Genomic DNA, 27,208 nt, shown 5'->3' with positions numbered 1-27,208 from the left:
CTTCACTGATTTAAAGACCTCTGAAATGACCTGACCTATGACAAAGAGTAGCAAGGTACCATGGCCATTACTCACAACAGAAGCAAAAACAATGACCAGATGTGTCTGCCTGACAAGACATTTGCTGGTCCCTATATTGTGGCCTAGCCCAGCCTACAGGGCTTGGAGTGTGGTCCCGCTCCTCACCTCCTCAAGGCCACAGACATCACCCTATATCAGTGCAGTCTTCAGAGGACACACTACTCTGCCTCCTGCATCTTGCCTTGGCCTGCTGTTCTGCCTGAAAGCCTCTCTCCACACGGGGAGTCTGTCATCTCAGATTCCTATGCATACCCCATCCCTATTTCATACTTTTTTGAAATGTTTTCTTTATTTCACCGTTCAACAGATGTTGACCAAGCATCCGTTTCATGGATTTCCAGTGGCTAGTGGATCCAGCTCTGTTTGGTGAGGGAGGGCCAGAGAGGGAGACAGGGAGCAGTTAGCGTAAGTACTGCCATCTGTCGATTAACAACAGGGTATGTTTTCAGCAGGCAATTTTGCCTTTGTGTAGGCATCTTAAAACGCACTAAAACAGACACAGCTGGTGTAGACCTACTACACGACTTCGCCACTGCTCCCAGGGCCACCACGAACAAAACAACACAAGCAAGTTCAAGAAGAGGAAGTTATGTAGGAACCATGATCTGCATGGGGCAGCTGCTGGCCTCATGTGGCACACTGTTTTACGTCTCCCTTTCCTTTTCTTGTTATTTCAAAGGAAAGCACTTTGAAATAATGATAAAGTGTATAGAAAGTACAATAGCCATTAGCAGTCATTGGTCAGCATCAGGTCTTAGGGACCGTAATGCCTGTGTTGTGATTTGCTATAGTTGCTGTGATGGCACAAGGCCACCAAACAATAGAAATTTTCAACTCCATTATAATATTATTACCCATAACTGTAGACACAGCCTTCCTGGAGGAAAAGACTGAAGAGAATGGTTGTGAAGAGGCCGCTAGTTAGTTCCTGACTGCTAACCCCTGAAATAATCACACAGAAACTATAATATTTAAGTCACTGCTTGGCCCATTAGCTCTAGCTTCTTATTGGCTAACTCTTACATATTAATTTAACCCATCTTCATTATTTTATATTTTACCATGAGGCTCGTGGCCTACCAGCAAGTTCTGGCGTCTGTCTCTGGCGGGGCTACATGGCTTCTCTCTGACCCTGCCATTCTTTTTCCCAACATTCAGTTTAGTTTTCCCCATCTAGCTCTGTTCTTCCCTGCTCTGCTACAGGCTCAAAGCAGTTCTTTATTCATTAATGGTAATCACAGCACACAGAGGGCGATCCCACATCAGAGGACAAAGTGGTGCTATTTGATATGACATTGTAGCAGAGTCATGGAGTGTGCAAATTTGGGAGAGACCAAGAGCACAGCCTTTGTGTCTCATAGCCATGGTGGGGACCTGTTTTCCTCTGAACGAACACCAGGGGCATAAGGGGGCAAGGTAGCCTGCTAGCTAGGGGCACCAAGAAGCCCTGGTGACAGTGCAGGTGTGGGATGTGGCTGACTGTGGTGGTCCATGTGAACCTCTACCCCCACAGCGTGGTGCAGGTCAGAGGCACAGAGAACACTGCTTAAACACAGAGGAAGGGACTTCCAGCTTCTATCCTCCCTGGGGGACCACAGAGAGGAAATTCCTGGTAATTCTGGCAGGGCCTGGCCACATTCTCCTCTAATCTTTGAAAGAACAGATCCACATACTAGTAGGGACCCCTGCAGAAATCTCCAACCCGCCTGTTGTGAGTCTGTGCCTCAGTGGAACCCTCATCCCTTGCATATGGCAGAGATAGAGGAATGTGAGGTTTTGACATGTATTCTCTGGTGCTGTGCACACACTGTGTGACTGTAGCTCACCCGCTGTAGACCTTACATAACAGGGGACTCAGGGAACAGCATCTGGCAAAAGCATGAGCTTTATGCCAGGCTGAATCACTCAGTGGCCCCCACGCCCAGGGCAAACAGGCTCTTTTGAGGGTTGGCTAAAAGCCCACACAAACTTTCACAGGCCCATCTTGCAGTTCAGAACAGGACAAAACAAACAGCCTGAGACCTAATCTTCAAAACCTCTGTGGAGGAGAGGTCCGGATTATGCTGCGCCCACATTTGAATATTGTTTTAGCTCATCACGCAAACTTCCTGGGCAAGGTCTAGCGGGACCAAGTGGGAGGGAAGGAGGTGCTTAAATGTGTCCTCTCTTGGCTCTTGCTCATTCCAGGAGTCCCAGCTGCTGGAGGAGGCTGTGCAGAAGGTAATCTTCCCCATCCTCCTTATTTCGTCTCTAGGTGGGAGCATGTCTGTACAGCCTGCTTGGAGCAAGGGCATTGAGAATCTGAGGCTTTCGTCTATTTTGAGGGCAACTGGTCCAGATCCTGCCAGGCCAACATTTCCTGATTGGGTGCATTGAATGTCCAACATCAAATTCCTGGAGCTCCGTCATCTGCAACACTGGGCCAAGAAAGTCCCAGAGACCCACAACACACAGGAAAAGAGGTGGCCTTTGGGTTAGAGAGCTTGGAGCACACAGTCAAGCTTCTCTGCCCCCTAGAAAGGTGGCAGGGCTGCATTGCTGAGTACATGTCTTGGAGAGAGACGCTTGTGAGGTCAAAGCCTGACTTCAGTGCCTGTTACCTGTGAGGACAGAGGTGGCATGTTGAAACGTCTTCAGTCTTACTGTCCTCAGCTGTGGAACAAATGCATAACTGACCTTTCTTTGTGAGCGTTATTATGGTGCATTGAAAAAAAAAATCAATCTCTCCCTCTCTTTGTCTCTCCCTGTGTCTCTCTTTCTCCCTCCCCCCCCTCTCTCTCTGTGTGTGTGTGTGTGTGTGTGTGTGTGTGTGTGTGTGTGCCATGACATATGTGTGGGTCAGTAGACAGCTCTGATTGCCAGTCCCCACTTTCTACCTTGTTCAAGTCAGGGTCTACTCTTTGATGTTGACTGCTATCCAGGTATACCAGATAGCCGGTCTATGAGATGCCAGGGAGTCTTCTGTCTGTCTCCCATCTTTCAGTGGGGTTGTGAGATTTCAGAAATGTGCTATGACGTCTGGCTTTCTATGGGTTCTTGGCATCCAAACTCAGGTCCTGATGCTTTCAAGCAGCTCTGCTATGCAGGTTTTACGAGAACTGAGGGGAGAGCGAAGGATTGCTGAGAGTGGGGTGTGTCTAGAAGGAAGGTGTAACTCCCAAAGTGGGGTGGTTCTGAGAGAGAAAACCCAGTTCGTGTCCCACTCAGATGCCAGGTGCAGCATCAAATGTCTTTTGGCATATCTGTCGGTAACTCTGAATGGCACCGGGGTTAACTGGCTCACAGAGGAGACCCAGGGACCTTGCTTCTTAAGGACCATGTAATTTTGGGAGATGATATTGAGCGGTGATCTCAGCCCAGCCCCATTCACGTGAGGCTCTTCCTCTCCTGGGTCCCCTACCTTGGTGATTTGTGGCAGAGGCCATGTGACCCTGGTTAGACCACAAGGGTAAGAAGAGAGGTACGATCTTGCTGCAGGGTTGCTTGGCTGAAGCTGTGGCCCGCAGGAAGAACTTGTCTACAGGCTGGTCTACAGATCCCTACCCAGGGGTCCCAGTGAAGGAATTACCCGGCCTCCTGGTGGATAAGGAACAGAGCATGACATGTCCAGATCTGAAGCCTGGATGCCAACAGGGTGCCTCTCCCTAGGGAAGAACTATAAGGGTCGACACCTGTGGGTGAGGGAGATGGTGGTAGGAACCTGAATGCAAAATCAGGCAGGTTCATGCACCCATATCCAACATCATTCAATACTGTATTTATGTAATAGTACATGGGAGAAGGGCTTAGCAGGGGAACTTGCTGTGCTTCTGTACAACGAGAAGAACTTTCTCCACACCCCAATGTTAAATGTTATACAGTGCTGGGCCAAATCTCTGGAAGGAGGGTGAGGAATTGGCAGAAATGACTGCTTTCTTGGGAGGAGAAGGCCAAGTGCTTTAATTTGTGTCCTCTTTTGTTCAGTTTTGCACCATGACCATGTATTCTCCACTCAAAGATGCGGCAAACATTCACAAAAACAAGCTCATTGCAAAATGTCAAGCGTCATAAAAAATGAAAAGCCACATCGCTGCAGCTGGGGTGTGGTTCAGTGGTAGGAGCACAGGTCCCCGGACAGGGGGAGACAGAGGGAAGGAGAAAGAGAGAGACAGAGAGAGACAGAGAGAGAGAGAAAGAGAGAGAGAGAGAGAGAGAGAGAGAGAGAGAGAGAGAGAGAGAGAAAGAGAGAGGAGATGGCCAATTATTTCACTCCTTCAGTAGCTCCCCTCCCCCACTCTGGGGCTATCCTCACTTTTTTTCTCTCATGCATGTGCACATGTTTGGGAAACATGTTTCTTTCTTCCCCATGACACATGTGTGGTAAGCAGAGCCTTGGTAGTTTTCTATCTTAAGTCCAAATAATCCACCGTGTGATGCCACCAGTGCTAGGCTGTTCCCAGTATGTTTGTCAGATGCAAACAGTAGGCACTTTCTTGTTGCTTAGGGAGCTGCAGTTACTAGAATCTCCTGCAGAGATCTTCAGTGTTACAAATACTTACTTTTCAAAATCTTTAATTATATCTTTTGCTCTGTAAAGATTTATTTTTATTATTTTTTATTATGTGTATGGGTCTCTCTCTCTCTCTCTCTCTCTCTCTCTCTCTCTGTGTGTGTGTGTGTGTGTGTGTGTGTGTGTGTGTATGTGTGTGCATGTGAGTATAAATGCTTACAAAGGCATTTGAACCCCCTGGAACTGGAGTTACAGTGAGGGAGGAGGCTGGGAATCAAATGTGAGTTTTCTGGATGAACATTGCATGCTCTTAACTGCTGAGCCATTTCCCCAACCCCTACAAATATTTTCAAGAGGCCTTTGCTGGATATGGTCAAATCTCCCTGCCCCCAAGAGTCACACCAATTTGCCAGCTTCTTTATTGTACTGGAAGCAGGAATCACCTCTGCAATTTTGCACAAGAACCTTTGTTGGCACTGACCTGTCACACTGATGTGTACACATTGACCTAAAAGCTAAGCCTGGCTCAGTTTAGCCAAGCAACCAGCACATTCAAGCACAATGATGTAGCCAGGAAGGGTATGTGGGAATTTTGGTGTTAGTTTTCCTATAAGTGGGTAAGAGGTGGAATCATGGTCTGTATGCATTCAACCTAATCTAAAACGTTGGTTGCAAGGCTCCTCGAGTGTTTACAGGGAAGGAAGCGGTCCCAGTTTGCAAGTGGTCAGACTGGAGAGATGCCAAGAAGGGTGCCCCCTTCCATCCTATGACATAGTCTGCTTCGGATGGGTATGGCTTCCTGCGGATTAGTGTCATCTAACCCGGGATGTCTAAAGACATCAGAAAGACATAGCCATCTGAGTCAGAAAAAGGAACCTTCCAGCAGGAATGCATTTTGCAGTGTCTAGGAGAGGTCTTTATCCAAATAAAACTAACATAGTGGCAGAGCACTGAGGGTCGAGCCAGTGCCAGGGAGCTTGTGCCAAAGCACAACCCAGAGCCGTGGATGTGGCCTTCTTCTGCTGCAAAATGCTCTCTCTGTATCTCCAGGTGCGATGAGCAAGATCAGTGACACTGTGAACCGGGCGCGGGAGGCCTTTAACTCCTTCAAGACTCGCCCGCTGCAGTTCCGAATCCAGCAACTGGAGGCGCTGCGGCGCATGATCACTGAGCACCAAGCGGACATCGTCGCTGCACTGGCCGCCGACCTGCACAAGGTGCGGAGTCCCGGGGGTGGGGAGTGAAGGTGCCCACAAAAATGGACTAACCGATGTTAGAGGCACGGGGACAGTGTAAGGCGTCAGTTGCACGCCGCCCAGCACTTCACTGAGGACTGCACTGATCTCCAAACGCTGCGCGTGTAGAGGCAATGTTATAGAGGGGAAAGGAGGCTGGGAAAGGATTGGCAAAGCTAGGAGTGTCGCCCTCTCCTTCCACCACCTCTAGACAGGGTCTTCTTCCCTCCACCTGTTGCTTTTCCCTTATGGTCTGGCTTCTTCGTCAATCCATTTCAAGTACCCCTCCACTCCCACCCTGGCCCTCTCACCCACCTTGCCACAGCCACCTGCCTTATCCCTCTGTCCTCGGTCCCTCCCTGTTCTACCTGGTTCGGCACACCAAGGACCAGCAAGGCCGTGCTCACCAGAGGGATCGGGCTTCACATGGCTTCCTCCTTCCTTCTTATTCCCTTGGGTTGAGCAAGCTAGGAACCTCCAGATCCACAAGCCTTTTACTTTGAGACCAGGACTCAGTTGCAACTGCTTCCACCTTCCCTGCGGTGCCCACCCTCTGCCCCGTCAGGGCTCACTCACCTAAGGCTTCCCACCGTAAAAGGCAGGAAGGAGAAAACTCACTCTTGGCTTCCCAAAATTCAGGAAAGAGATGCGTATTTGCCAGCCGTGCTCCCTCTTTCTTGTACCCCTACCATTCCAGGAGGCTCTGGTGTCTCCAGTTTTTGTCTCCCTCTGCTATAGTTCTGACCTTTTGCCTGCCACTCTTGGGCACTTCTTCCTTGGGTGGGATTTGCACCCATGTCTACTCAACACTGTGATCTCCCAAGCTCTTTCTCAGGTTCAGGTCTCAGTGTCGTCTGTAAGTCTTCCAGACAATAAATTTTCTCCCTCACCAATGACCCTCAAACCCTTTCCTCTGGCCAGACCTAGCTTCATTCATTCCTTTACCAGCTCTGGGTCCTGGGGTACCCCCAGCCACCTCACACGGACCCCATCCTCCAAACCTTGTGAAGAAGGGACCTTTCAGACCTAATACCCTAATGGCCACATTTCAGCTCTGTATCCCACCACCCTGGTACAGACCCCATGTTGAACAGCCAATTTACCAGGGCAGCAGAGCCTTGGCTCTGCGGCCCACGTTCACGAGGTGCCGCCTCTCCCTAGAATGAGTGGACCGCCTACAATGAGGAGATTGTGCATGTGCTGGAGGAGATTGACACCACGATTAAGAAACTCCCAGAGTGGGCTGAGGATGAGCCTGTGGCAAAGACTCCCCAAACCCAGCAGGATGAGTCCTACATCCACTCGGAGCCCCTGGGCATAGTCCTTGTTATAGGTGCTTGGAACTACCCCTTCAACCTCACCATCCAGCCCATGGTGGGTGCCATTGCTGCAGGTAAGAGTGACTGCTACAGGAGGTTCTGGTGGCTAAACCATGTAGCCAGGCCTCCAGGATGACCTCTCCATATACCTGTAGGGTCGGGGTGGGCATGGGGGTAAGGACTTTCTGTTAGTATGTGACAGGAGAGGCCAGAGCTGCTCGCTCTCTAGCCTGGGCATCTCTCTGAGTGTCCTTTCTTCTTTCCTAGTCTCCCAGCACTGCTGGGGGACAGCTGGTACTCCACCTGAAAGCATGTGCCAGTGTGTGTGTGCCTGTAGCAGATGCCCACGTGTCTGTCTACCTGTGTGTGCTCCCTGCATTGTGTTCCTTCGTGTGTACCTGTGTTTCTCAGTGTGTGCCTGTGTGTTCTCACGGCATGCCCCCATGTCTAGCCTCTCCCACTGCCTTCCAAGAGTACAGAGGATGTAATGGAATCTCTAGGCCTGGTCATTGGGTAGGAAGAGTCTCGGAGGAGGCCTCCCGAGGGTGACCCTGACCTTGAATTCTGCAGGAAATGCAGTAGTCCTCAAGCCCTCAGAAGTGAGTGAGAACACGGCAGACCTGCTAGCCACCCTTGTCCCTCAGTACCTGGATAAGGTGAGGTGCCCTCTAGAGTTCAAGGATGGCTGTGATGGGGGTCAAGTGTTTAAAGCCTGGGAGACAGGAGGTGTTTAGAGCAGATGGGAGGAGCCCGGCTTCTAACAGCAGGAGTCCTTGAGCTAGGAGAATGACTTACCTGCTTGGGTGCCCAAATAAGCACAGAGCTGAAGGACTGAGGGGCTGCCAGTCTCCTAGTGCCCACTCTATGCGCGGAGTGAGGAGAGGCTTGGTTTTGCTGAGCCTCCTGTCTCTTTGCGGGAAGGATCTGTATCCAGTGATCAATGGGGGTGTCCCCAAGACCACGGAGCTGCTTACTGAGAAGTTTGACCACATCATGTACACTGGGAGCACAGCGGTGGGGAAGATCGTTATGGCCGCCGCGGCCAAGCACCTGACCCCTGTCACCCTGGAGCTTGGAGGAAAAAGCCCTTGCTACGTGGACAAGGACTGTGACCTAGATGTGGCCTGCCGGTGAGGAGGCTTGGGCTCCTATCCACCTTTCAACTCATGATGGTGCCAAAGACCTATGTCTCTGCACCGAATAATAAAAGTGGTCCCTGCCCCTAAGGAGCCTATGGTTTGGGGATGGGAGAAGTTGAATAGGGGACACCATTCATAGAAGTCTTCCTAGAGGGAGGCCTCCAGAGAAAGCACTGACTCTGTGGGCATCACTAAAGGTGGTACTCCAATGAGAAGCTTCAAGGAAAGCAAACGTGGGATATTCAGGGTTTTCAGACCTTTACCAAGCCTCGTTGCCCCTCTTCAGGAGATCCCAACTGAAATCTGGAGAGCAGGCCCAGGAACGCAGGGCCACTTGCTCAGAGCCCAGGATGGGACTCACATCTCAGAGCCCAGGATGGGACTCACGTCTGTACTAGCTAGGCCTCTGGCCATCTCTGCACCCCATCATCTGTCACCTGGCTATGCAAGGCTCTGAGAATGTGGTCAAAGTCACGGAGCTCTCACCCCAGGATATCCTCAGAACTTCCTCCCTGACACCCATGACATTAAACACTGACTGCAGGAACCCCTGTGGTGTGTGTGTGTGTGTGTGTGTGTGTGTGTGTGTGTGTGTGGCGGGGGCTTCTCAGTGCCTCTGCAAGTGAGTGATTGCTTAGGGGGACCCACCGGGGTAGCACGCAGCCCATGGGCTGTCCTCCATCACTCACCCTTCAATGCCTTGGCCCTGACCATGTGGATAGACTCAAGGGAGTTCCCATGATTAACAGACTGCATTTCCACAGGCGGATTGCCTGGGGGAAATTTATGAACAGTGGCCAGACCTGTGTTGCCCCAGACTACATCCTCTGTGACCCCTCCATTCAGAACCAAATCGTGGAGAAGCTCAAAAAGTCGCTGAAGGTGAGCATGACCCACAGATGCGAGTCGGGAACTGTAGACATAGGGGGTGTGTTTTGCCTCAGTCAACTTCTAGGACTTTGAGAAATTCTAGGTACTTCTCTTCTACTCACACAAAAAAAATGCGCGCACACACTGCAGACAACTGGGAAGAGTGCAGAGCATAACGGGATAGGGGAGGGGCACAACTCAGATTCCACCACCCACAGGCAGTCACTGCCTAGAGGCTGGGAGGTCAGGGTCATGACAGGACCAAGACTTCCTTGAGGCCTCATCTCTTCTCAGGATTTCTATGGGGAAGATGCTAAGCAGGCCCGTGATTATGGGAGAATCATCAATGACCGTCACTTCCAGCGGGTCATAGGCCTGATTGAGGGCCAGAAAGTAGCCCATGGAGGCACCTGGGATGCGGCTTCACGATACATAGGTGTGTGTTCTGCCTGCTTGCCGAACTACCAGCATTTATGGCAAGTTTACAGAAAGTGGACATAGATTCTCAGCAAGCAGGCTTTCCCAGGTGAGCCTGCAGAAAGCTCAGAAGAGTGGTGTTCAGAATCTGCCTTCTCTGTAGCCCCAGAGACCTCTCCCACAAGGCAAAGACAAGGGCTTCATCTTTATCTCCTGTCTGTACAAGGGAGCAGGGAATGGAGACAGTAGAGGCCCCAAGAGCTCAAGGCAGGCCAAGCTGGGAGGAGCTCCCAGTGTCCTGGCTGGGGGCAACATCAGCTGGAGTCCCTTTGGTACCCAGTTATCAAGGAGGCTGGAGAGTTCTGGGATGGATACATGGGGCCAGCAGATGTAATGACTGTCCCTTCAGTGTTTAGATCTCCCCATGGTCTGCCATGATGGAGTACGGTATGGGGGGGGGGTAGGGAGGAAGTGGGCATGAGAGGAACACTTTAAGTCATATAAGTTTGGCAGCTTCATTTGCAAAAGAAAGGAAGCAGGAACTAGGTGTTGGCACTGGCTTGTGTGTACTGTATGTGCATGTGTGTGCTGGGGGCCGGGGGCGGGGTGAATCAGCACAGACTCTAGCTCATATCCTACCTCAGCTCCCACCATTCTCGTGGACGTGGACCCCCAGGCCCAGGTGATGCAGGAGGAGATCTTTGGGCCGGTGATGCCCATTGTGTGTGTTCGAAGCTTGGAAGAGGCCATTAAATTCATCAACCAGCGTGAGAAACCTCTGGCACTCTACGTGTTCTCCAACAACAACAAGGTGGGCCTAGGGTCCTCTTCCCAGTTTCCCAGCCTCTTAGGCATGACATTCACTTGCAAGGGGACCCAGAGATCCACAGGCCCGGGTTCAAGTTTTCAGCTTCCTCATTCATCAAGGACATGTGACCTTGGGCAAATCAGTTAGCCTATCTGAACCTCGTTGGCCTTAGCTCGAAGATTAGGACTGGTCCTTCTTCCTAGAGCTGTGGATTGTAGTCATTGCCACAGGGTCAAGGAACTGCTGCTGTTTGCCCGTACAGCGCTAAGGGTTGTGTGATATTTACAGAGGGCTGGAGATGCTGCAGGGGTTAAGGATGGCAGAGCTGGTGGCCGGGGCTCTGCTTCCACTAGTCCCTATTCTTGAGGCTCCGAGACATGTTCAGACAGGGTAGCGAGGATGCAGGACTGCAAGGTGGTTGCTTGGATCTTCACACAGGTGATCAAGAAAATGATCGCAGAGACATCAAGTGGCGGTGTGACAGCCAATGACGTCATTGTTCACATCACTGTGCCCACTTTGCCCTTCGGGGGTGTGGGTAAGTCTGATGCTGAGATCTTAGTCCTGATCACTCTGGTCTTTCATGGGGGTCCCAAGCCTGGGGTCACACCACTGTTTAGTGGAATGAGACTCTTTCTGGGCACTCTTCTGCCTGGCCTAGGTGCCTAAGGTTTGACTACTTCCGGCTCAGACAAGGGAGTTTGTGGGGGTCATGAGTACAAGATGGGCTGGGATCCTGGCCCTGAACCGGCCTCTTATTTAGGGAACAGTGGCATGGGAGCCTACCATGGCAAGAAAAGCTTCGAGACCTTCTCCCACCGCCGCTCCTGCCTGCTGAGGTCTCTAATGAATGAAGAAACCCACAAGGGCAGATACCCACCAAGCCCAGTCAAGGTGAGAGGCAAGGCCCTGGGGCATGGAAGGATGTGGAGGACTACAAAGGACAAGGCACAGGGCCTTGGGTCTCATATGGTCTTCCTGTCCTCACAGATGCCCCGGCACTGAGAGGACTGTTACACCCAACTCATTTTTGCTGGCTTTGCTGTCCTTGGAAAATTGCTCTTGGAGCCACATCCTGGCTTCTCACCCACCTGCTACCTGCATGTGCTCAACTCCCAGATGGCTCACCTCATCCCTGCACATTCTTCTGTTTCCTGGGCACAGAGATCAATAAAGCCTTCCGAAGGAAAGCCATGCGTGCAGTACTTCTTTTTATACCCTGACCCCAAGTCCTTCAAGGGTTAGTTGTTCTGACATGCCTACAGAGAAAGCTCTCTCCCCCGACATTAGCTCATGGGAGGTAGGAGGCCATGGGCTGGGGATGACAGTTAGCTTCCCCGTGTCATGCTTAAGATATCAGCTCCATTCCTGGTGTCTGGGTGAAAAGAAATAAAGGTGACTGAGCCTTGATGACAAAGTAGCTCTGGAACTCGCAATACTCTTCTCAAGTCAGATTTGATCTGAAGATTGATCTGTGGAAGGGGTCTCTCTGAGAGACAGCACAGTGGGCAGTGCCAACACCCTCACTGCCACGGAACCAGGCTTGTCCCACCCACCCCCGAGTCCACCCGTCACTAATTTCCAGTCCATTCTGCTGTGGAGTCCAGAGGTTCCTAGAGAGGGCTGGCCTTCAATCCGAGTCTAAGGCATCGGGACTGTGACCTGGGCACGCCAACCACACACATTCCCTTCATCTGCTCCTTACATACACTCTAGAGACTTCCTTTGCTCCCCACAACCTTTTGATAACATTTACATGGGACACAAACACCTTTGCAGCCTTTGCCTCTTTTGAGAGATCTCTCCACATACTTCTTCCCCAAAGGTCTTTCTCCTCGATTTTCCAATCATGCTTTTTCCTAGCCCAACCAATCCATTGACGACAGACCATGAGCCAGTGAACAATTGCACATCTGGCCATTTCTCCTTTCAGGAATAATGTATGATCATGTGCTCTGCCCAAAGTTCTGCCGACTGTGAAGACTTCTCTTCTCTGGCATCCTTCAGGGTTGTCCCAGAAAGAAGCTGTAAGGCTGCTGCTGTCCACTTCTGTGTGGTGCCTGGATATCATGCAGAACCATCAGTGCCAGGCCCTGGTCTTCTCTTCCTCAGTCAACTGATGATAAAGGCACATCCCATGACGCTATCGGTGCACACGTAGCAGCAGACAGCCTTGTAATGGGAAGTAGAAACCATAGGCATTTGGGCAACTTCTTCATGTAACTTGCCTGTAACCTTAGGACCTGTACAAGCCTAATCATGTATACACCATTTCCATCCAATACTGGATTTCTGCTATGTATCTACTATATTATGACTTGGTGGGTCAGATAATACTCAGGATGGGCGACTCAGGTTGTATGGTACCTTTGTGGTCCATTGTCAAATGTTCAGTTTCCACCAGGGCCCAATAGTAGGCCAAGAGTTGTCTTTCAATGGGAGAATAGTTACCTGCAGATGATGGTAGAATCTTGCTCCAAAAGGTCTCTTCTATGATTCACAAGTCCAATTGTTCTGCTCACATATTCCTAGGTGTGTGACCTCCCACTGGATCAGAGCTGACTCACTAGGGGTAACTCTTACAGAAAACTGACTCACTCTCCCAGCACCTATTCACTGCCAATAATTCCTCAGCTAGGGAGACATCATGCCCGCTTTCCTTCTCCACGCTGGTGTTTGGCTTGCCTTGAGCTTGCATTGGGGCTTGTGCATGCTGTCATAATCTCTGTGAGTTCACACGTGCTGATGCACGTTCACACGTGATGTGAGTTCACACGTGGTGTCTGGAGGACACCATTTCTTCGTCATCATCTAGTCTCTGGCTCTTACATTCTTGTTTTGTTTTGTTTTTCAAGGCAGGATTTCTCTGAGTAACAGTCCTAACTGTCCTGGAACTCATTTTGCAGACCAGGCTGATGTCAAACTCACAGAGATCTACCTACCTCTGCCTCCTGAGTGCTGGGATTGAAGGGGTATACCCACCATATAGTGGTATATTGTAGCACCAGCGCTACTGCAGTATCGAGTTGCGAGCGAGGAGCTGAGGATTTAGAGAAACACCACACGGCGGGTCATTTGTGCTAAGAGAATTCTGTTTATTGAAGGGAGAATGTGGTCTCTCTCTCTCTCTCTCCATATATATATATATATATATATATATATATATATATATATGGGCTTGCAGCACTGTGAAAAAACCCAGGGTTTGGAAGTTCAAGTCCTCAGGGCCGAATCAGTAAACAGCTAAGCAGAACAAGGAACTTGGGGTTAGACCAGGAGGTGCAAGATGTACTTGCTAGCAAAGGTCAACAGGCAATAAACAGACATCCCAGGGGGAAGGGCCCAACAGGTCCCCCCTTTTGTATATAAAAGGACTTCTGTCTTAGGTAACATAGGATATTGGTACTTGCCTTACCGGTCTCGGAGAAGCCTACCCAGGCCTTGTGGCCCTCTGTCTTTGGTTGATAAGCATTCCCCATGTAGAACCCGTCATTGAATTTACTTTGCATACTTAACTATGACTGTGCTGTGGGGTTGCCTGTAGCTAGAGACAGCATAACTTGTCACATCTGAAATTGGTCCCAGGCCTGCGGCCAGAGAAACCGGCATAGGAGGAATAAAGCAAATCCTCCAATTCCCAGGGCCAAGGTGCCACTTCATTCACTGATGAGATGACTGGCAAGTTGAAGGCCCTACAAAATCTGGTCCCCAGTCAATGGGGACACTCTGGTTTCATTAATTTGGATGATCTGTTGATTTAAATTGAGAATACCCAATTGTATCATACATTTATATTGTTTGGGTGCTGAGTGCAGTAGCAACTTTGCGGGATGCGCTTGCCGTGACCACCGACTGGGAAAGGGCAATTCTAGAAACAGCTGTAGAGGTCGCACTGAAGGCAATGGCAGCAGCAACAACTACAGTGGTGCCAAAGTCTCTTTTGTGGCGTCCAAACATCTTCTGCAGCCCCAGTGTTTACCGGCATGGGATGGATGCCTGGAACGCACACCACCAACGCTGTTGTCTCTGCACTCCAGCACCCCAGCACCCCCTGCAGGCGGCAGTCACTGTAAGAACAATCTAAAACCTCTCCCAAAAGGGAATCATTAGTGACCACAAAAAGAATGGAGGGAGCACACAAGGTCCAGTGGCAATACATACATACACACACACACACACACACACACACACACACACACACACACATATATATACATATATATATATTCCTACTATATCTAGTGTGTTGCGATTTTAAACTATGCTCAAGATAGTTTGATGTGTTTCAGCAGCAATTATTAAATGCAAATATCTTGCAGGCCACCTGGCTTACCGCATCCAGACAAACGAAGGGTCCACACAGAAACATACAGCAAAGGCTGGGACCACTTCAGTTTGCAGGGGTTTACGATAATGAAATGGAGGTGAATCCATGGTTTTATTTTTTATGGGAGGTCTAGCTCCATACCGCCAAACATCCCTGTGGCCATGGAAAAGCCAGGGGGTACTAGCTACACAGTCTCTCCAAAGAAGTGGTAACTCTAAATTATAGGTTAATGGACCTGGCCAGCAGCGGGGTCCCGGGCAAGGGGGTGAGGCGCTGCCTGATGTGTTACGATCAAAATTTATCGGCCCAATAATATTCTGCATGCCCAGGACTGAGGCATTCATGGCATTGGGTGCAAAGTCAGCAACCAACCAGTGACTTAGCACAAGACGATGATTAAGAAAGGAGGATTCAGCTCCACCCAAAAGACTACTATTTCAAATTTGAGTAAAACATAAGCTATCCTTTAATGTGAAAGTCATGCCAGTAAGATTTCCTTCTTCCAAATCCTCTAGGATAGAAACTTTTGCCAGACTAAGATTAGTTCCCACCATAGCTGGCCATACCATACTTTGGATGCCCACAGGCATCAAAAATGGGGGCGTTCTTCACAAAGGCCCAAAGTGGCTCTGTGTGACTGGTCTGGCTCAGGAACAACAGGGTGCACACAACGCTCAGGAACCCAAATTGGGTGCTTGTCATCCTGTGGGAAGACACAAACAGACCCTCAGACCCACACCAGAACGGGATCTGGGTCACGCCACTGTCCCGAGGCGAGGTCTTTCCAGCGAACCATTCCTTCGGGCTCCATGAGCGGTTGCCAATGGCGACTGGCTGCGAACTGTCCTCGAGAGTCCAGAGTTAAAAAATTTAAAATATATAAGATATAAGCTGCAGAAGCATGGGGAGACAGAATGAAAGTCCCTGAGTCCCCCTTTTTTACTTTATCTAGGTAACTTTTGAGGGTATGATGGGTACATTCCACCACAGCCTGTCTCTGCGGATTGTATGGTTTGCCCGTCTTCAGGGTGATATCATATGCCTCACAAAATTGCTTAAAACTCTGAGCTCATATAAGCAGGTCCATTATCTGTATTGAGCTGCTTGGGTACTCCCATATATGCAAAAGTGTGGAAGCAAAGGCTTTTTACATCTTTTACCTTTTCCCTGAAATGAGCAGAAGCAAATATGAGATGAGAAAATGTATCAACAGAAACATGAACATATTGTGATTTACCAAAGTTGGGTACATGGGTAACATCCATTTGCCAAATATGATTAGCCCTTCACTCCTGTGGCGAGCAGGAAGGGCAGTCCTTAACTATCTGGGTGACCTGCTCTTTGGTGACTCCAGTGTGGTGGTGAAGGGTCCCAGAGTTGAGATTGAAGCATCAGTGTAATAATTGTGCTTTATCAAATGTGGACATAGCTAGGAACGCATGTGTGCAAGAGTCAGCCAACTCATTGCCTTTGCTAAGATTGCTGGGCAACTGGGTATGAGCTCTCAGATGTCCTATAAACAGTGGACAAGATCATTGCCACAAAAGTCCTTGTAGCTGAAGCAGGGAATCATGGACCCTGGACAGAGGGGCAATATAAGTGGCTGTTTCCAGCAGGGGAAATATTCAGGAAGTGTACTGACTGTCAGTGTAAATACTAAACACTTCAGAGGGGAATAATTGTAGGACAAGAACTAAGGCTGCAAGTTCAGCAACCTGTGCAGATCGTGTTTCAATGAAAACTCGCTTAACAATGGTCTGAGAGATGACTACAGCGATGCCTGAGGAGTTGCCATCTGTAAATACCATGTGACCTCCTGGAATGGGTTGAAGATTCACGATTCTGGGAAAAATAACTGGGTGCATCTTGGGAAAAAAATGATTATCAAATTGATTCAATACAGCACCACAAAATATAGCTCAGTCATCACTATGCTGTTGAAGCCATAGGAGGTATTGGCTGGATGGGGGGGGGTAATGATTTTTTTGTCTGGCTCTTTATCAAAGATCAAGGCACTAGTCTTGGCTGTTTGAATAATGATGAGACAAGCCACAACCACCTTGGAGGGTGAAGCTTGAAAATGGACTCATAATATGGGACTCTCCTGCCAGAAGACTCTGGTAGGTCCATGATCAGAGCTGAAAATGAGAAATTGTAAAGGTTTAGAGTAATCTATATAATGTACATGAGCTTGCTGCAGCGCCATTTCAATTAGTGTAATACATTGGCGTCCTTCATCAGTCAATCTCCTGGACGACAGTGGATCAGGATCTCCATTGAGGACATTAAAAAGCAGTCTCAACTGACCTGTAGAAAGCCCTAAACTGGGCCTTATCCAGTTAATGTCTCCCAGGAGCTTTTGGAAATCATTAAGTGTTCACAAATGGTTCAATTGCAAGGTGATCTTTTGGGGCTTCACACCATTTTGTAATAACTGATGCCTGAGATACTGATAAGGAAATTGGGTCTGAACCTTCTCAGAAGCAATCTATAAATTTGCTAGGTTCAACTGATTTTGCAAGTCAGCAAAGGCATCTAGCACAGTGGCTTCAGTGGGTCCTGCCAGTAGAATATCATCCATTTAATGGGTGAAAAACAGCGGAGGGTGCTTAAGCCTAACTCTTTCAATGGCCAGGGCAACATATATCTGGCAAATAGTGGGGCTATTTGCCATCCCTTCTGGCAAAACCACCCAGTAATATCTCTTACAAGGTTCTTTTAGGTTAGTAGATGAAACACTAAAAGCAAAGTGATGGCAATCAGCGGAATGCAGAGAGATAGTAAAAAGGGAATCATTTAAACGAATACTAATTAAATGCACTTTGGTATTGCTATGGGAGCAGACAACCCCAGCTGCGTAGCTCCCATAGGAATCATAGTTTTATTAACAGATCTTAAGCCCTGCAAAAGGCACCATTTGCCAGATTTCTCCTTTATAACAAATATAGCGGTGTTCCAGGGAGATGTTGAGGGTACTATATGCCCTGCGGCTAATTGCTCTAGTACTAGCATCTGGGCAACCTCTAATTTTTTTCTTATTAAGGGGTCATTGCTCAACCCAGATGGGTTTGTCACTCTGCCAAGAGATAGGAATGGATGGAATGATCGAAGGCTGCCCAGCAACGGCCCCTGCTAAAAATGCCCCAGTCCTATGCGATTTCCAGACTGGCATGTAATGTGAGTCTTTTTGGCCACAGGTTGAGGATTCCCTTGTAATCTCCTCCCTAGGGCTTTGCCAGGGCAAGATGCCTGATCTTTTAGCATCTGTCTCACTGGCTGAATGGTGAGCACTGCTCCCATACCTTCCCAGAGGTTCCACCGGCATTTCTTGCATATGCTCCGGCCCCAGTAAACATGTCAACATTTCTCACAGGGAACCCAGCCATGGTGTTGCGAGCTGCCTGACATCTGTGTGCAATGTTCCTGATACTTGCTGCACCAAAGCAAATAATGTCCACTACTCAAGGTGGCTTGACATAGCTGTGCCAGTCCTGGGGCATAAGATTGAGGGCACCAAAAGACTCAAAAATAGAAAGAGTAAAAGGGGCATGAGGCCCATAAGCAGTGATGGCCTCCTTCAATTGCTTAATGTCCTTATATTGGAGAGGATTGTGCACTCATATAACCTGCCCTGGATTGTTTGGATCAAGCATTTCTACTACAGGCAGGGCAAACCTGCCTGGGGGCACCAAAGGCTCAAGAAGTGACAACTGACTATGAAAGTCAGGATTTCTTGAAGGAGGACGGTTCTTTATAGAACATCTTTTTATTCCCTTCCAGAGGACTTTAATCTCTTGAGTTAGTCTTTCCTCCTCATTGTATGTATCCTGAGGGGTGTCTGAATTAGAGGCTTCTGAATTCTGAAGCCTGTAGTGACTTGAGGGTTCCTCCTTCTGGACCTCCCTCAGCACATTCTCAGCCTCCGCCGATTGCTCTTTCACTTTGACCTTCTGATTTAACAATGTGTCCTTAACCAACATCCACAAGGGGAAGGTAGCAATGGGGATTTGATCTGGTCCTTTACCATGTAGAGTTCTTTGTAAATCTGTCTTCACCTGTTACCAATCAGGAATATTTAGCCTCCCCCCCAAAAAACGAGAAACCAGAGACTGGCCTGTTCAAGGATTTTCACGAACTCCTTGGTTGTTCATGACTTAATTCCGGGGCCATTTTCTTTTAAGAGTTTCACCAATTGGTCTGTAAGAACACTCATGGAATTTTCAGCACCCATTTCCAATTCACCCCATTCCTTACCTCTCTGTGGAGTTGAACTGGCCAGCTATTCCCCAGGACAATCTTCCAGCGACCTTCCTTCTTTCTCGATCTTGGTGGGACCTCCACTTGCAGCACCAGTGCTACCACAGTACTGAGTTGCAAGTGAGGAGCTGAGGATTTAGAGAAACACCACACAGCAGGTCATTTGTGCTAAGAGAATCCCGTTTATTGAAGGGAGAATGTGGTCTATATATATGGACTTGCAGCACTGTGGAAAAACCCAGGGTTTGGAAGTTCATGTCCTCAGGGCTAAATCAGTAAACAACTAAGTGTAACAAGGAACTTTTTAAATAACAGCACCAACAGCACAGAAACAAACCCCAGTATCAACGATGAATGGTGTGAAAAGAAAGCAGCAAATGAAAGTTGACAGCAGAGTTGACAGACAGCCCAGAGAGGGGGTGGGAATCTTAACCAGCTACTCTTCAGACAGGGGCTAATGTACAGAACTTACAAAGAACTGCAGAAATCAAATACCAAAGGAATAAACCAGTCAATCAACAGACAAGTAAATGAACTAAATAAATTTCAAAAAAAAAAAAACCCAACAAACAAACCAGAAATAGCTAATCACCATTTTAAAAGTGTCCAATATTCCTAGCTATTTTATTCTTTGCTAGGGAAATGCAATTTTAAACGTCTTTGAGCTACCCCCTCACCCCAGTCAGACTGTCTTTCATCAATAAGTATGCCAACAATGTTGGAGAGGATGTGGAGAGATATCTGCGTTTGACTGTTGGTATGGGTACAAATTAATACAGGCATTACAGAAATTAATTTGGAGGTTTCTTAAAAAATAAAAAAAATAGAACTTCCATATGACCCAGCTATTTAACTCCTGGGAACTCCACACCTTACCATAGAGATATTTGCACCCCATATTCATTGCTGCTTAATTTACTGTAGCGAAGAATTGGAGTCAATCTCATTTCCCATCAAGAGACGAATTGATAATGGAAATCTGATGTATATACAAAATGGAATGCTACTCAGCTCTAAAGAAAAATGAAGTTAAAATATTTTCACAAAAATGGACGGACTTAGAATATTTATTAAGCAAGGCCACACGGAGTCAGAAAAATGGATTCTAGCCAATAACATATGCGCACATGTAAATGGATGTACGTGTGGATGCAGTGTAACATGAAGGGAAGAGGAGAAGAAAGGCTGAGCGCTGGTGGGTGCAGGTGATGAACACAGGTTATGAAAGAAGATATTAAGCAAATTGTTTTTTTCAGTTCCAGTTCTATCATGGGTGCCTTGTTGTTTGTTTTGGTGGTGGGTAGGTGAAGAAAATATACTTGATACTGCAAGTGTAAAATTTAATGTGATGCGCGTACACTGGAAATGCTTATTCTAACTGTACAGAAGTTCATCGAGTGTAGAGACTTCGGTCTGGTCTGTTTCTCTGTGTGGAATTTTCATTTACTTGCAAGGTTTTAAAATGATAACGTTTATAAGATAATAAAAAATGAAATTATGAGATTCATAGGTAAATGAATGGATCTAGAAACACTTGTTCTGAGTGAGGTAACACAGACCCAGGAAGATAAGCATCGCGTGTTTCCTCTCATTTGTGGATGTAGCCTCAATCTTCAGATAAGCATGTCTCATTTGAAATACCCATAGAGGTCAGGGAAGCTTTCAAGAGAGACCCAAGAGGTCATAGGGAGGAGGTTTTCAAGAGCAGAAAGACAGAATACAGTGGTTTCAAGGCTTAAAGAGGATAATGCCAAGTGTTGGCGTGGTTGAGGAAAAGGTGCACTCTCCGCCCACCCTCAGCCCCACTTGCCCCTGGACACCTGTGGCAGAAGGGAGAGCTAGTCTTAGGGTCACGAGAGCAGGAGAGCAGGCCTTTCCCCTCACCAGCTGCAGCACTCAGAAGAGAGGGTCCTGCACCTCACTGGGACAGCACAGTAGAGCTGGCCCTGGTGCTGTGGGTGCAGGTCAGCCAGCCTCAAGGGTGTGAGAGAGGAGAATGGGCCCCACCCTTGCTGCCTAAGGCATTGGGTGAGCTGGCCAGGGCCATGCTGGAGAGCTTGCCTTGGTGGTGGTGATGAGGGAGAGCTGTCAGGCTGAACAACTCAGTTACCATCCAGGCCCAGAACCAGGGCTATGAATAGCCCCACCCTAATATCCATTTCATTTAATAACTGCTGGAACACGTGAAGGGGCTGGTCCTGTAGATACAAAGCTACAGGATCTCCAAGACACAGGGCAACAACAGGACATCCAAGAGGAGTCCCAGCGAGGGCCCAGTATTGATCCTGTAGCAGAGGCCGGAGGCCTTGAACCAGACCAGTGACTCATTGCAATGAACACTTGCAGATAAGGATGTAGGGACTGAAGGGTACATTGTGTGACTCACTGTGTCACACTGCAACTTCCTCAAGGAGATTTTTTCTTTTAAATTCTGTTTTATCTTATTTGGGGATGGGGTGCAGGGACAGAGGGTGAATATGAAGGGACAAGGAGATAAATGGGGTCGGGATGCATAATGTGAAATCCACAAAGAATCAATAAGAAGTTAAAAAAAAGTCCTCATGGCTCTTGCAGAGGATCCAGGCTCAGTTCCCAACACCCACATGGTGTCTCACAACCATCTGTAATTCCAGTTCCAGGAGATGAATCTCTGTTCTAACCTCTGACCATTTCTGTACTTCTGCGGTACGCACGCACGCGTGCGCGCGCGCGCGCGCGCACACACACACACACACACACACACACACACACATATGTATACAGTCACACACACATGCACAAAATTAAAGAGATTTTTAAGTGTAAAACTCAAAGAACTTTATCTCTGAGTCATTTTCATAGCAAAATAAATGAAAATATTTCATAAAAGATATCTTAGTCACCACATAAGTTCAGCAGATAATAGAAAGTATACTAACCCAAGCATATTTCAAGAGTAAATACACTGTGATCAGAGACCCACTCAGGGGTGAGCTCCCCTGCTTCTAGATAAAGAAATCAAAATAGATACATTAGCAGTTTGAAGACCTCTCACATTGGTTCCCTGACCTATGGAACCAAAGTTGTTATATACACCAAGTTCTATATATTACCACATCCACTGGCAAGACAGAAAAGTTATTTTTAATTATTGAATCCCTAGGGGGAATATACAAAGCTCAGTCATATCTTTTAAAAAGTTAAGGATCAGAGAGAACATCGGGCTAATTTTCTTTGTCAGTTTTCCTGACTCATAATGTTTCTAGTTAGTTTTGGACATTTCTGCTAGTGGTTTTAGATGAGATCTCTATTGAAATTCGTGGGCTCTGATAGAGCATATTAGCTTCTGTAATGTAGACAGGCTTCATGCAATAGATAACAGGCTTGGAGAGATGTCCCCTCAATTTCCCCAAAGCAAGAAAGAATCCATCAAATTGCTTTTGGTCTCCTCAGTCACTTTAACTCTTCCCGATTCTAGTGGGTTCTTCTTGGCCTCAAACGTCAACACTTTGTGATGTCCCTAGCCTGCAAGACGGTCCCGTCAGACTCCGCACTGGTCAAGTCTCCACAGCTGCATGAGACAATTCCTTAAAGTGAGTCTCTTTTCCTCCATAAAAACAGTTTATTGGCTCTGCTTCTTTGGAGCACTAATAAGTGATGCCACAGAGTCCTACAAAAATGGGGCAGCGATGGCAGAAGACAATGAACTACAGTAATGTAACCTAAACGGTGGCCCTAGAAAGCTTTGCGTCGAACTGGTTCCTTTACTACTAAAAGTTAACATGTCATCTGATACATCATATACGTCTACTTATCTGAAAAGTGTTTTCTTTTTAAGTTTGATTAGTGTATATCTAATTTTTGTGGATTTTTTTTAAAGGAGTCTCATGGATCCAAGGCTGGTCTAGAAGTCCTTTTGTAGTTGAGGATGAACTTGTACTTCTGATCCTCTTTAGTGCTGGGATTACAGGTAGGAACAACCCAACTGGGTTATGCAGTACTGGGGAGCACATCTAGTGCCCTGTGCATGCTAAGCAAGCACTATAGCACCGAGCTACATTTCTAGCCCTACATATTGCATTCGTTTCAGTAGGTAGCAACCAAGGAGAGCAAGCAGAAAGCCTATGCTGAGAGGGAACATGAAAAAAAACCAGTTCACAGCAGGAGTTCTGAAAGGTTTCTTTCCTTAGAAACTGAAACAAGGGAAACTTAGAGAAGAACATAATGAAACAGATGCAATATTCTGCAACTCTTTGTTGATGCAATTCAAAGCATATTAAAATAATTTAATATATTTTTTAGAAATGGAAGCCTATCAATAACAGAAAATTGTAGAGATAACATCTTGTTTAAATAGAAGGTATAATGTTAGTGCTGTCTATTATTAAAAATGATTTAAAGGTACATCAGTTAAAAGCTTATCTACAGTGAGATTTACATATTTACTCTTTGAAATTTTCTTTTAAACGGGAACTACCAAAAACTAATGTCAGTCAAGAGCAGATGGTATTAATTGATATATAACAATTGGAAGGCAGTTATAGAATTATAGCAAATTTTTTATGATAATTGTAATCTAGCACTTCATTACATCGTACATTAGTCAATTCCAAATGATAGTTCGGTGGAAGCTCTTTAACTGTACAGTCAATGGATTTTAGAATATGGAATACTCCTTTGTACTTGAATCAAGATCTAAAGACTTTCCTAGAACTGGTTTGAACTTGTGTGGCAATGGATATTGTACTTCTTGTTTTGTCAAGCACGTACAAAGCAAGTTGTATTATTCAAGTACTGGAATACTGAAACGACTCAGCATACCATGTGTAAGTGTGGTTTGATATTGAGTTAATTAGGGTGTAATTAGAGGTTGTCATTAAAAACATTTCAAAATCCATTTTCTCTCTCTCTCTCTCTCTCTCTCAAGAGGATTAATGGAACAAGAATGAATCAAGGTGAAGTTATTCTATAATGGGCTGACAATGCCTACTACACACCACAGGTTATCTAATAAAAAGCCCAATGCCAGGAACGGGTTACCTCCTTGTGAGTGTCGGCTGGTGAGGTCCCAGAGACGACAGCCATTACAGGCTAGTCATCGTCACTGCTGCTGGTTTCCCTCCAGAACTTCGTGGTCAGAGTCTGCTGTTGAAAACACCACACGCTTGAGTTGCAGGACATGGAGAAACCAAGCTGGTACTGACCTGGGGCTTCATGCCTATCGCTAGCTTTCATGGTGTGGGGAAGCATGACAACCATTACATGACAAAAGCGACCATCTGTCCTGCCCAGTCCTGCACCCTGCAAGCTGCAGTGACAACCAGCCTGGCTAGACATGCTCACTGGTGCAATAGCAGCACAAATATCATCGGAGCAAAATCCTCTATTTTAAGGCCACCCATATGGCCTCTTTTTGGTTGTTGTCTGTTTTTTGAGAGAGCTTCTCTGTATAGTCCTGGCTGTTCTGGAACTTGCCCCATGTACCAGACTGGCCTTGAATGCATAGAAATCTGCCTGCCTCTGCCTCCTAAATGCTGAGATTAAGGTGTGTGCCACCACCACCACCTGGTATATGACCTCATTTTACCTTACTAGTCTGAGAAGATTCTAAGACCAGGAACATTCTGATTTGCTGGCAGTTAAAGACTTCATTACTTTTTGGTGGACAGACAGGCAATTCATCCCATGCCAGTCAGAGTGAGCTCTGACAATGATGTTTTGGGGTCCTATCCCCTGAGGACTAGTTAGTTTTCACCAGAAAATGTGTCGGGTTACATCAGGTGGCTATAAGAGATGAAATTTGTCATCTACATACACTCTCAGCAGATGGCTTCATACAGTATGGGCATGAAGCCATCTATCCATAAAGAAATAAAGGGAGACTCAGCAAGAAATGTCACTTGTCACTGTGCCAGCTACAGGGCATCTGCCTGTTGTTGGATCCTCAGCCCTGTACATGACCAACTATTAACAGAGGTGGAAACACATGGCCGAGAAAAGGAGGTGTGGGGACCCCAGAGGCATCACCCATGTGTTCTGGAGGTGTGGGGACCCCAGAGGCGTCACCTGTGTGTTCTGGAGGGATGCATGAGAGCAAACAGGTGGCGATCATAGTTGCCTTCTTTCCTCCTTTTCCTATTTACTGTTAATATTTTAATAAATTTTTAAAAAGTTTAGCATACAAAATATGCTTCACTATGGCAATTCCATAGTTACATTTTGATCATATGAATCTCTATCCCTCTTTCTGTGTCCCTCCCACTCACTGGGTGCCTTCCTCCTGCTGAATAGTCCTTGGGCTTTCATTTGAGAAAAACAGGATGTATAGTAGCCTAGGTTCTACATAGAAGAGAAAACACGCTACGTTTGTCTTCCCCCGCCATTACTCGCCCTCCTTTAAACCTGTTCCTTCACATACAGAGCCTCTGCCTGCTTTCTTTCCCTGTAGTTTTTTTTTTTTTTAACCTAGCTTCTTGGGCCAGCGAGATGCTCAACTCAGCACGTGCCTCAGAAGTTGACAACCTGATTTCCATCTCCAGATCCCACGTGATGGAAGAAGAAAGCCGACCTCTGCAAGATGCCCTCTTGGTGCGGGAGAATTATCTGTATTCTGTCAATCATATTTTAATAAAACGCTGATTGGCCAGGCAGGCAGTATAGGCGGGAAAGCCAGACAGGAAGTAGGGGTGGAGCAAAGAGACTGGGAGTATTCTGGAAGCAGAAGCTCTCTCTCAGCCACTCCTGTACAGACCACCGAAGAGACAGCATGTAACCTGCCCAGCTCAAAAAGGTATGGAGCCATTATGGCTAACATAGATCAGAATAATGGGTTAATATAAGTTATAAGAGTTAACAAGAAGCCTGACCCTATGGGCCAATCAGTTTATAACCTTATGGAGTCTTGTGCGTGATTTTCCTTGGGACTTGCTGGCTTATTGGGGTACTGGGCCAGACAGAAACCCCAACAAGCCGGCCCCACATGTTACACCCTCTGACCTGCATTTATGCACTCACGCATGTGTACTTAATTAAGCATGCGTGTGTACACCCTGTTCTCATTAAATTTACAATTAAGACAATTAAAGTGAATCTAGATTTTGTGTATGAGAGCCTGCTCTGTTTCTGTCAACATGGTGATCTCCAGTTTATCTGTTTTCCTGCAAATGGCATAAATTCTTTCTTCTTCATGGTTGAATAGAATTCCACTATGTATATGTAAACCCATTAACATGTTGACGGGCAGCTAGGTTGGTTCCTTATGTTGGCTATTACGCTATATTGGGTCTCTGTGACATGCTATATATACTGGTATCTCTGTGATATGCTATATTTTCTAACGCCTCTGTGAGATGCTGACCTAGATTTCTTTTGTTACATACCCAGAAGTTTAAGGAATTTTGTAATGTAATTTGTTTTATTATAAAGCCGCAAAGCTGACCAGGTCTTGACTAAAAGTATATATATATAAACGCAAACCAACTGAAGAACAAAACACCAGTCTAAGTCCAACATCTTAATTCAATCTAGTTTTTCCATTACATGGGTTAGGTACTAATCTAAAAACAGTTACACAATCATGAGTCAATCTTTCCAACTATTATCATATCCAGCATGCAAACAGCCAAAACACGTGTTACCAGGGAGAGCAAGCTACATCCCTGGGCTGTCCAAAGCAGTCCACCATGACACGCAAGCCCTTGGCCAGGAGCCACGGTCTTAGTACATCTCCCTCAGCCCATTGCTCACTGCCGTTTGTGTCTGGACGCTCAGATTACATTTCTTCTATTGTAATTGTGTGTAGAAGGCACAGCTCACAGACGTATTAGAAAACCCAGAACTGTTAAATACGCAGGCTTTTTCCTTCAAGAAAAGGGAATGAACAATGCTTATTCACCCAGAAGGCTGGAGTGGATATTGCCTAAGACTGGGGATCTTGCTATCTATGGAGTCAGCCTTCACCTGGATCCCCCCAAATCCTGAGCATTGTTCAGGCCTTAATCCTGGACTTTGTCCCTGTGAATAGAACCCATTTCTATGAAAGAGGTTCCAGGTGCTTTGCATTCTCGATGAATAGAAACTATCCTGACGCTTATTATAAATCCTTCCTTCTTAGGTCCTCGCCCTGGACAGTCTCTCTGTGAATAAGAACCCATTCACGGACACAGGTGTTTCTCTGGAGACCTGTACTTGCAAGGGAGTCTCCACGTAGCCACGCCCAACGCTTTGTTGTGCTCGTTGTCACACGGAAAGCGTTTCCCAAAGTTTGGCTGTATTTAAATGTGTAAGG

General features: G+C 47.0%; 1 protein-coding gene across 1 annotated transcript; it reads left to right on the top strand.

The window, feature by feature from the left end:
* Positions 1 to 2,165: 2,165 nt before the first annotated feature.
* Aldh3a1 (aldehyde dehydrogenase 3 family member A1) lies at positions 2,166 to 11,548 on the top strand. The gene is made up of 11 exons (XM_087910540.1): positions 2,166 to 2,301; positions 5,621 to 5,787; positions 6,967 to 7,198; positions 7,695 to 7,780; positions 8,046 to 8,254; positions 9,028 to 9,145; positions 9,428 to 9,569; positions 10,195 to 10,361; positions 10,797 to 10,896; positions 11,122 to 11,252; positions 11,349 to 11,548. Exons 2-11 carry the CDS (start codon positions 5,626 to 5,628, stop codon positions 11,361 to 11,363), a joined length of 1,362 nt encoding a protein of 453 aa, XP_087766666.1. The 5' UTR covers positions 2,166 to 2,301; positions 5,621 to 5,625; the 3' UTR covers positions 11,364 to 11,548.
* The last annotated feature ends 15,660 nt before the right edge of the window (positions 11,549 to 27,208 follow it).

This window comes from Myodes glareolus, chromosome 9 (genome assembly GCF_982192425.1).
Source record: "Myodes glareolus chromosome 9, mMyoGla1.1, whole genome shotgun sequence".
Classification (NCBI taxonomy): domain Eukaryota; kingdom Metazoa; phylum Chordata; class Mammalia; order Rodentia; family Cricetidae; genus Myodes; species Myodes glareolus.
This window is presented reverse-complemented; position numbering and strand designations above follow the sequence as displayed.

Excerpts from the sequence above, each read along its gene's own strand:
- Aldh3a1 (XM_087910540.1), top strand. The coding sequence starts at position 5,626 with ATGAGCAAGATCAGTGACACTGTGAACCGGGCGCGGGAGGCCTTTAAC. Across the intron at positions 5,788-6,966 it reads TGGCCGCCGACCTGCACAAG|AATGAGTGGACCGCCTACAA; the intron begins GTGCGGAGTCCC and ends GCCTCTCCCTAG. Across the intron at positions 10,362-10,796 it reads TGTTCTCCAACAACAACAAG|GTGATCAAGAAAATGATCGC; the intron begins GTGGGCCTAGGG and ends ATCTTCACACAG.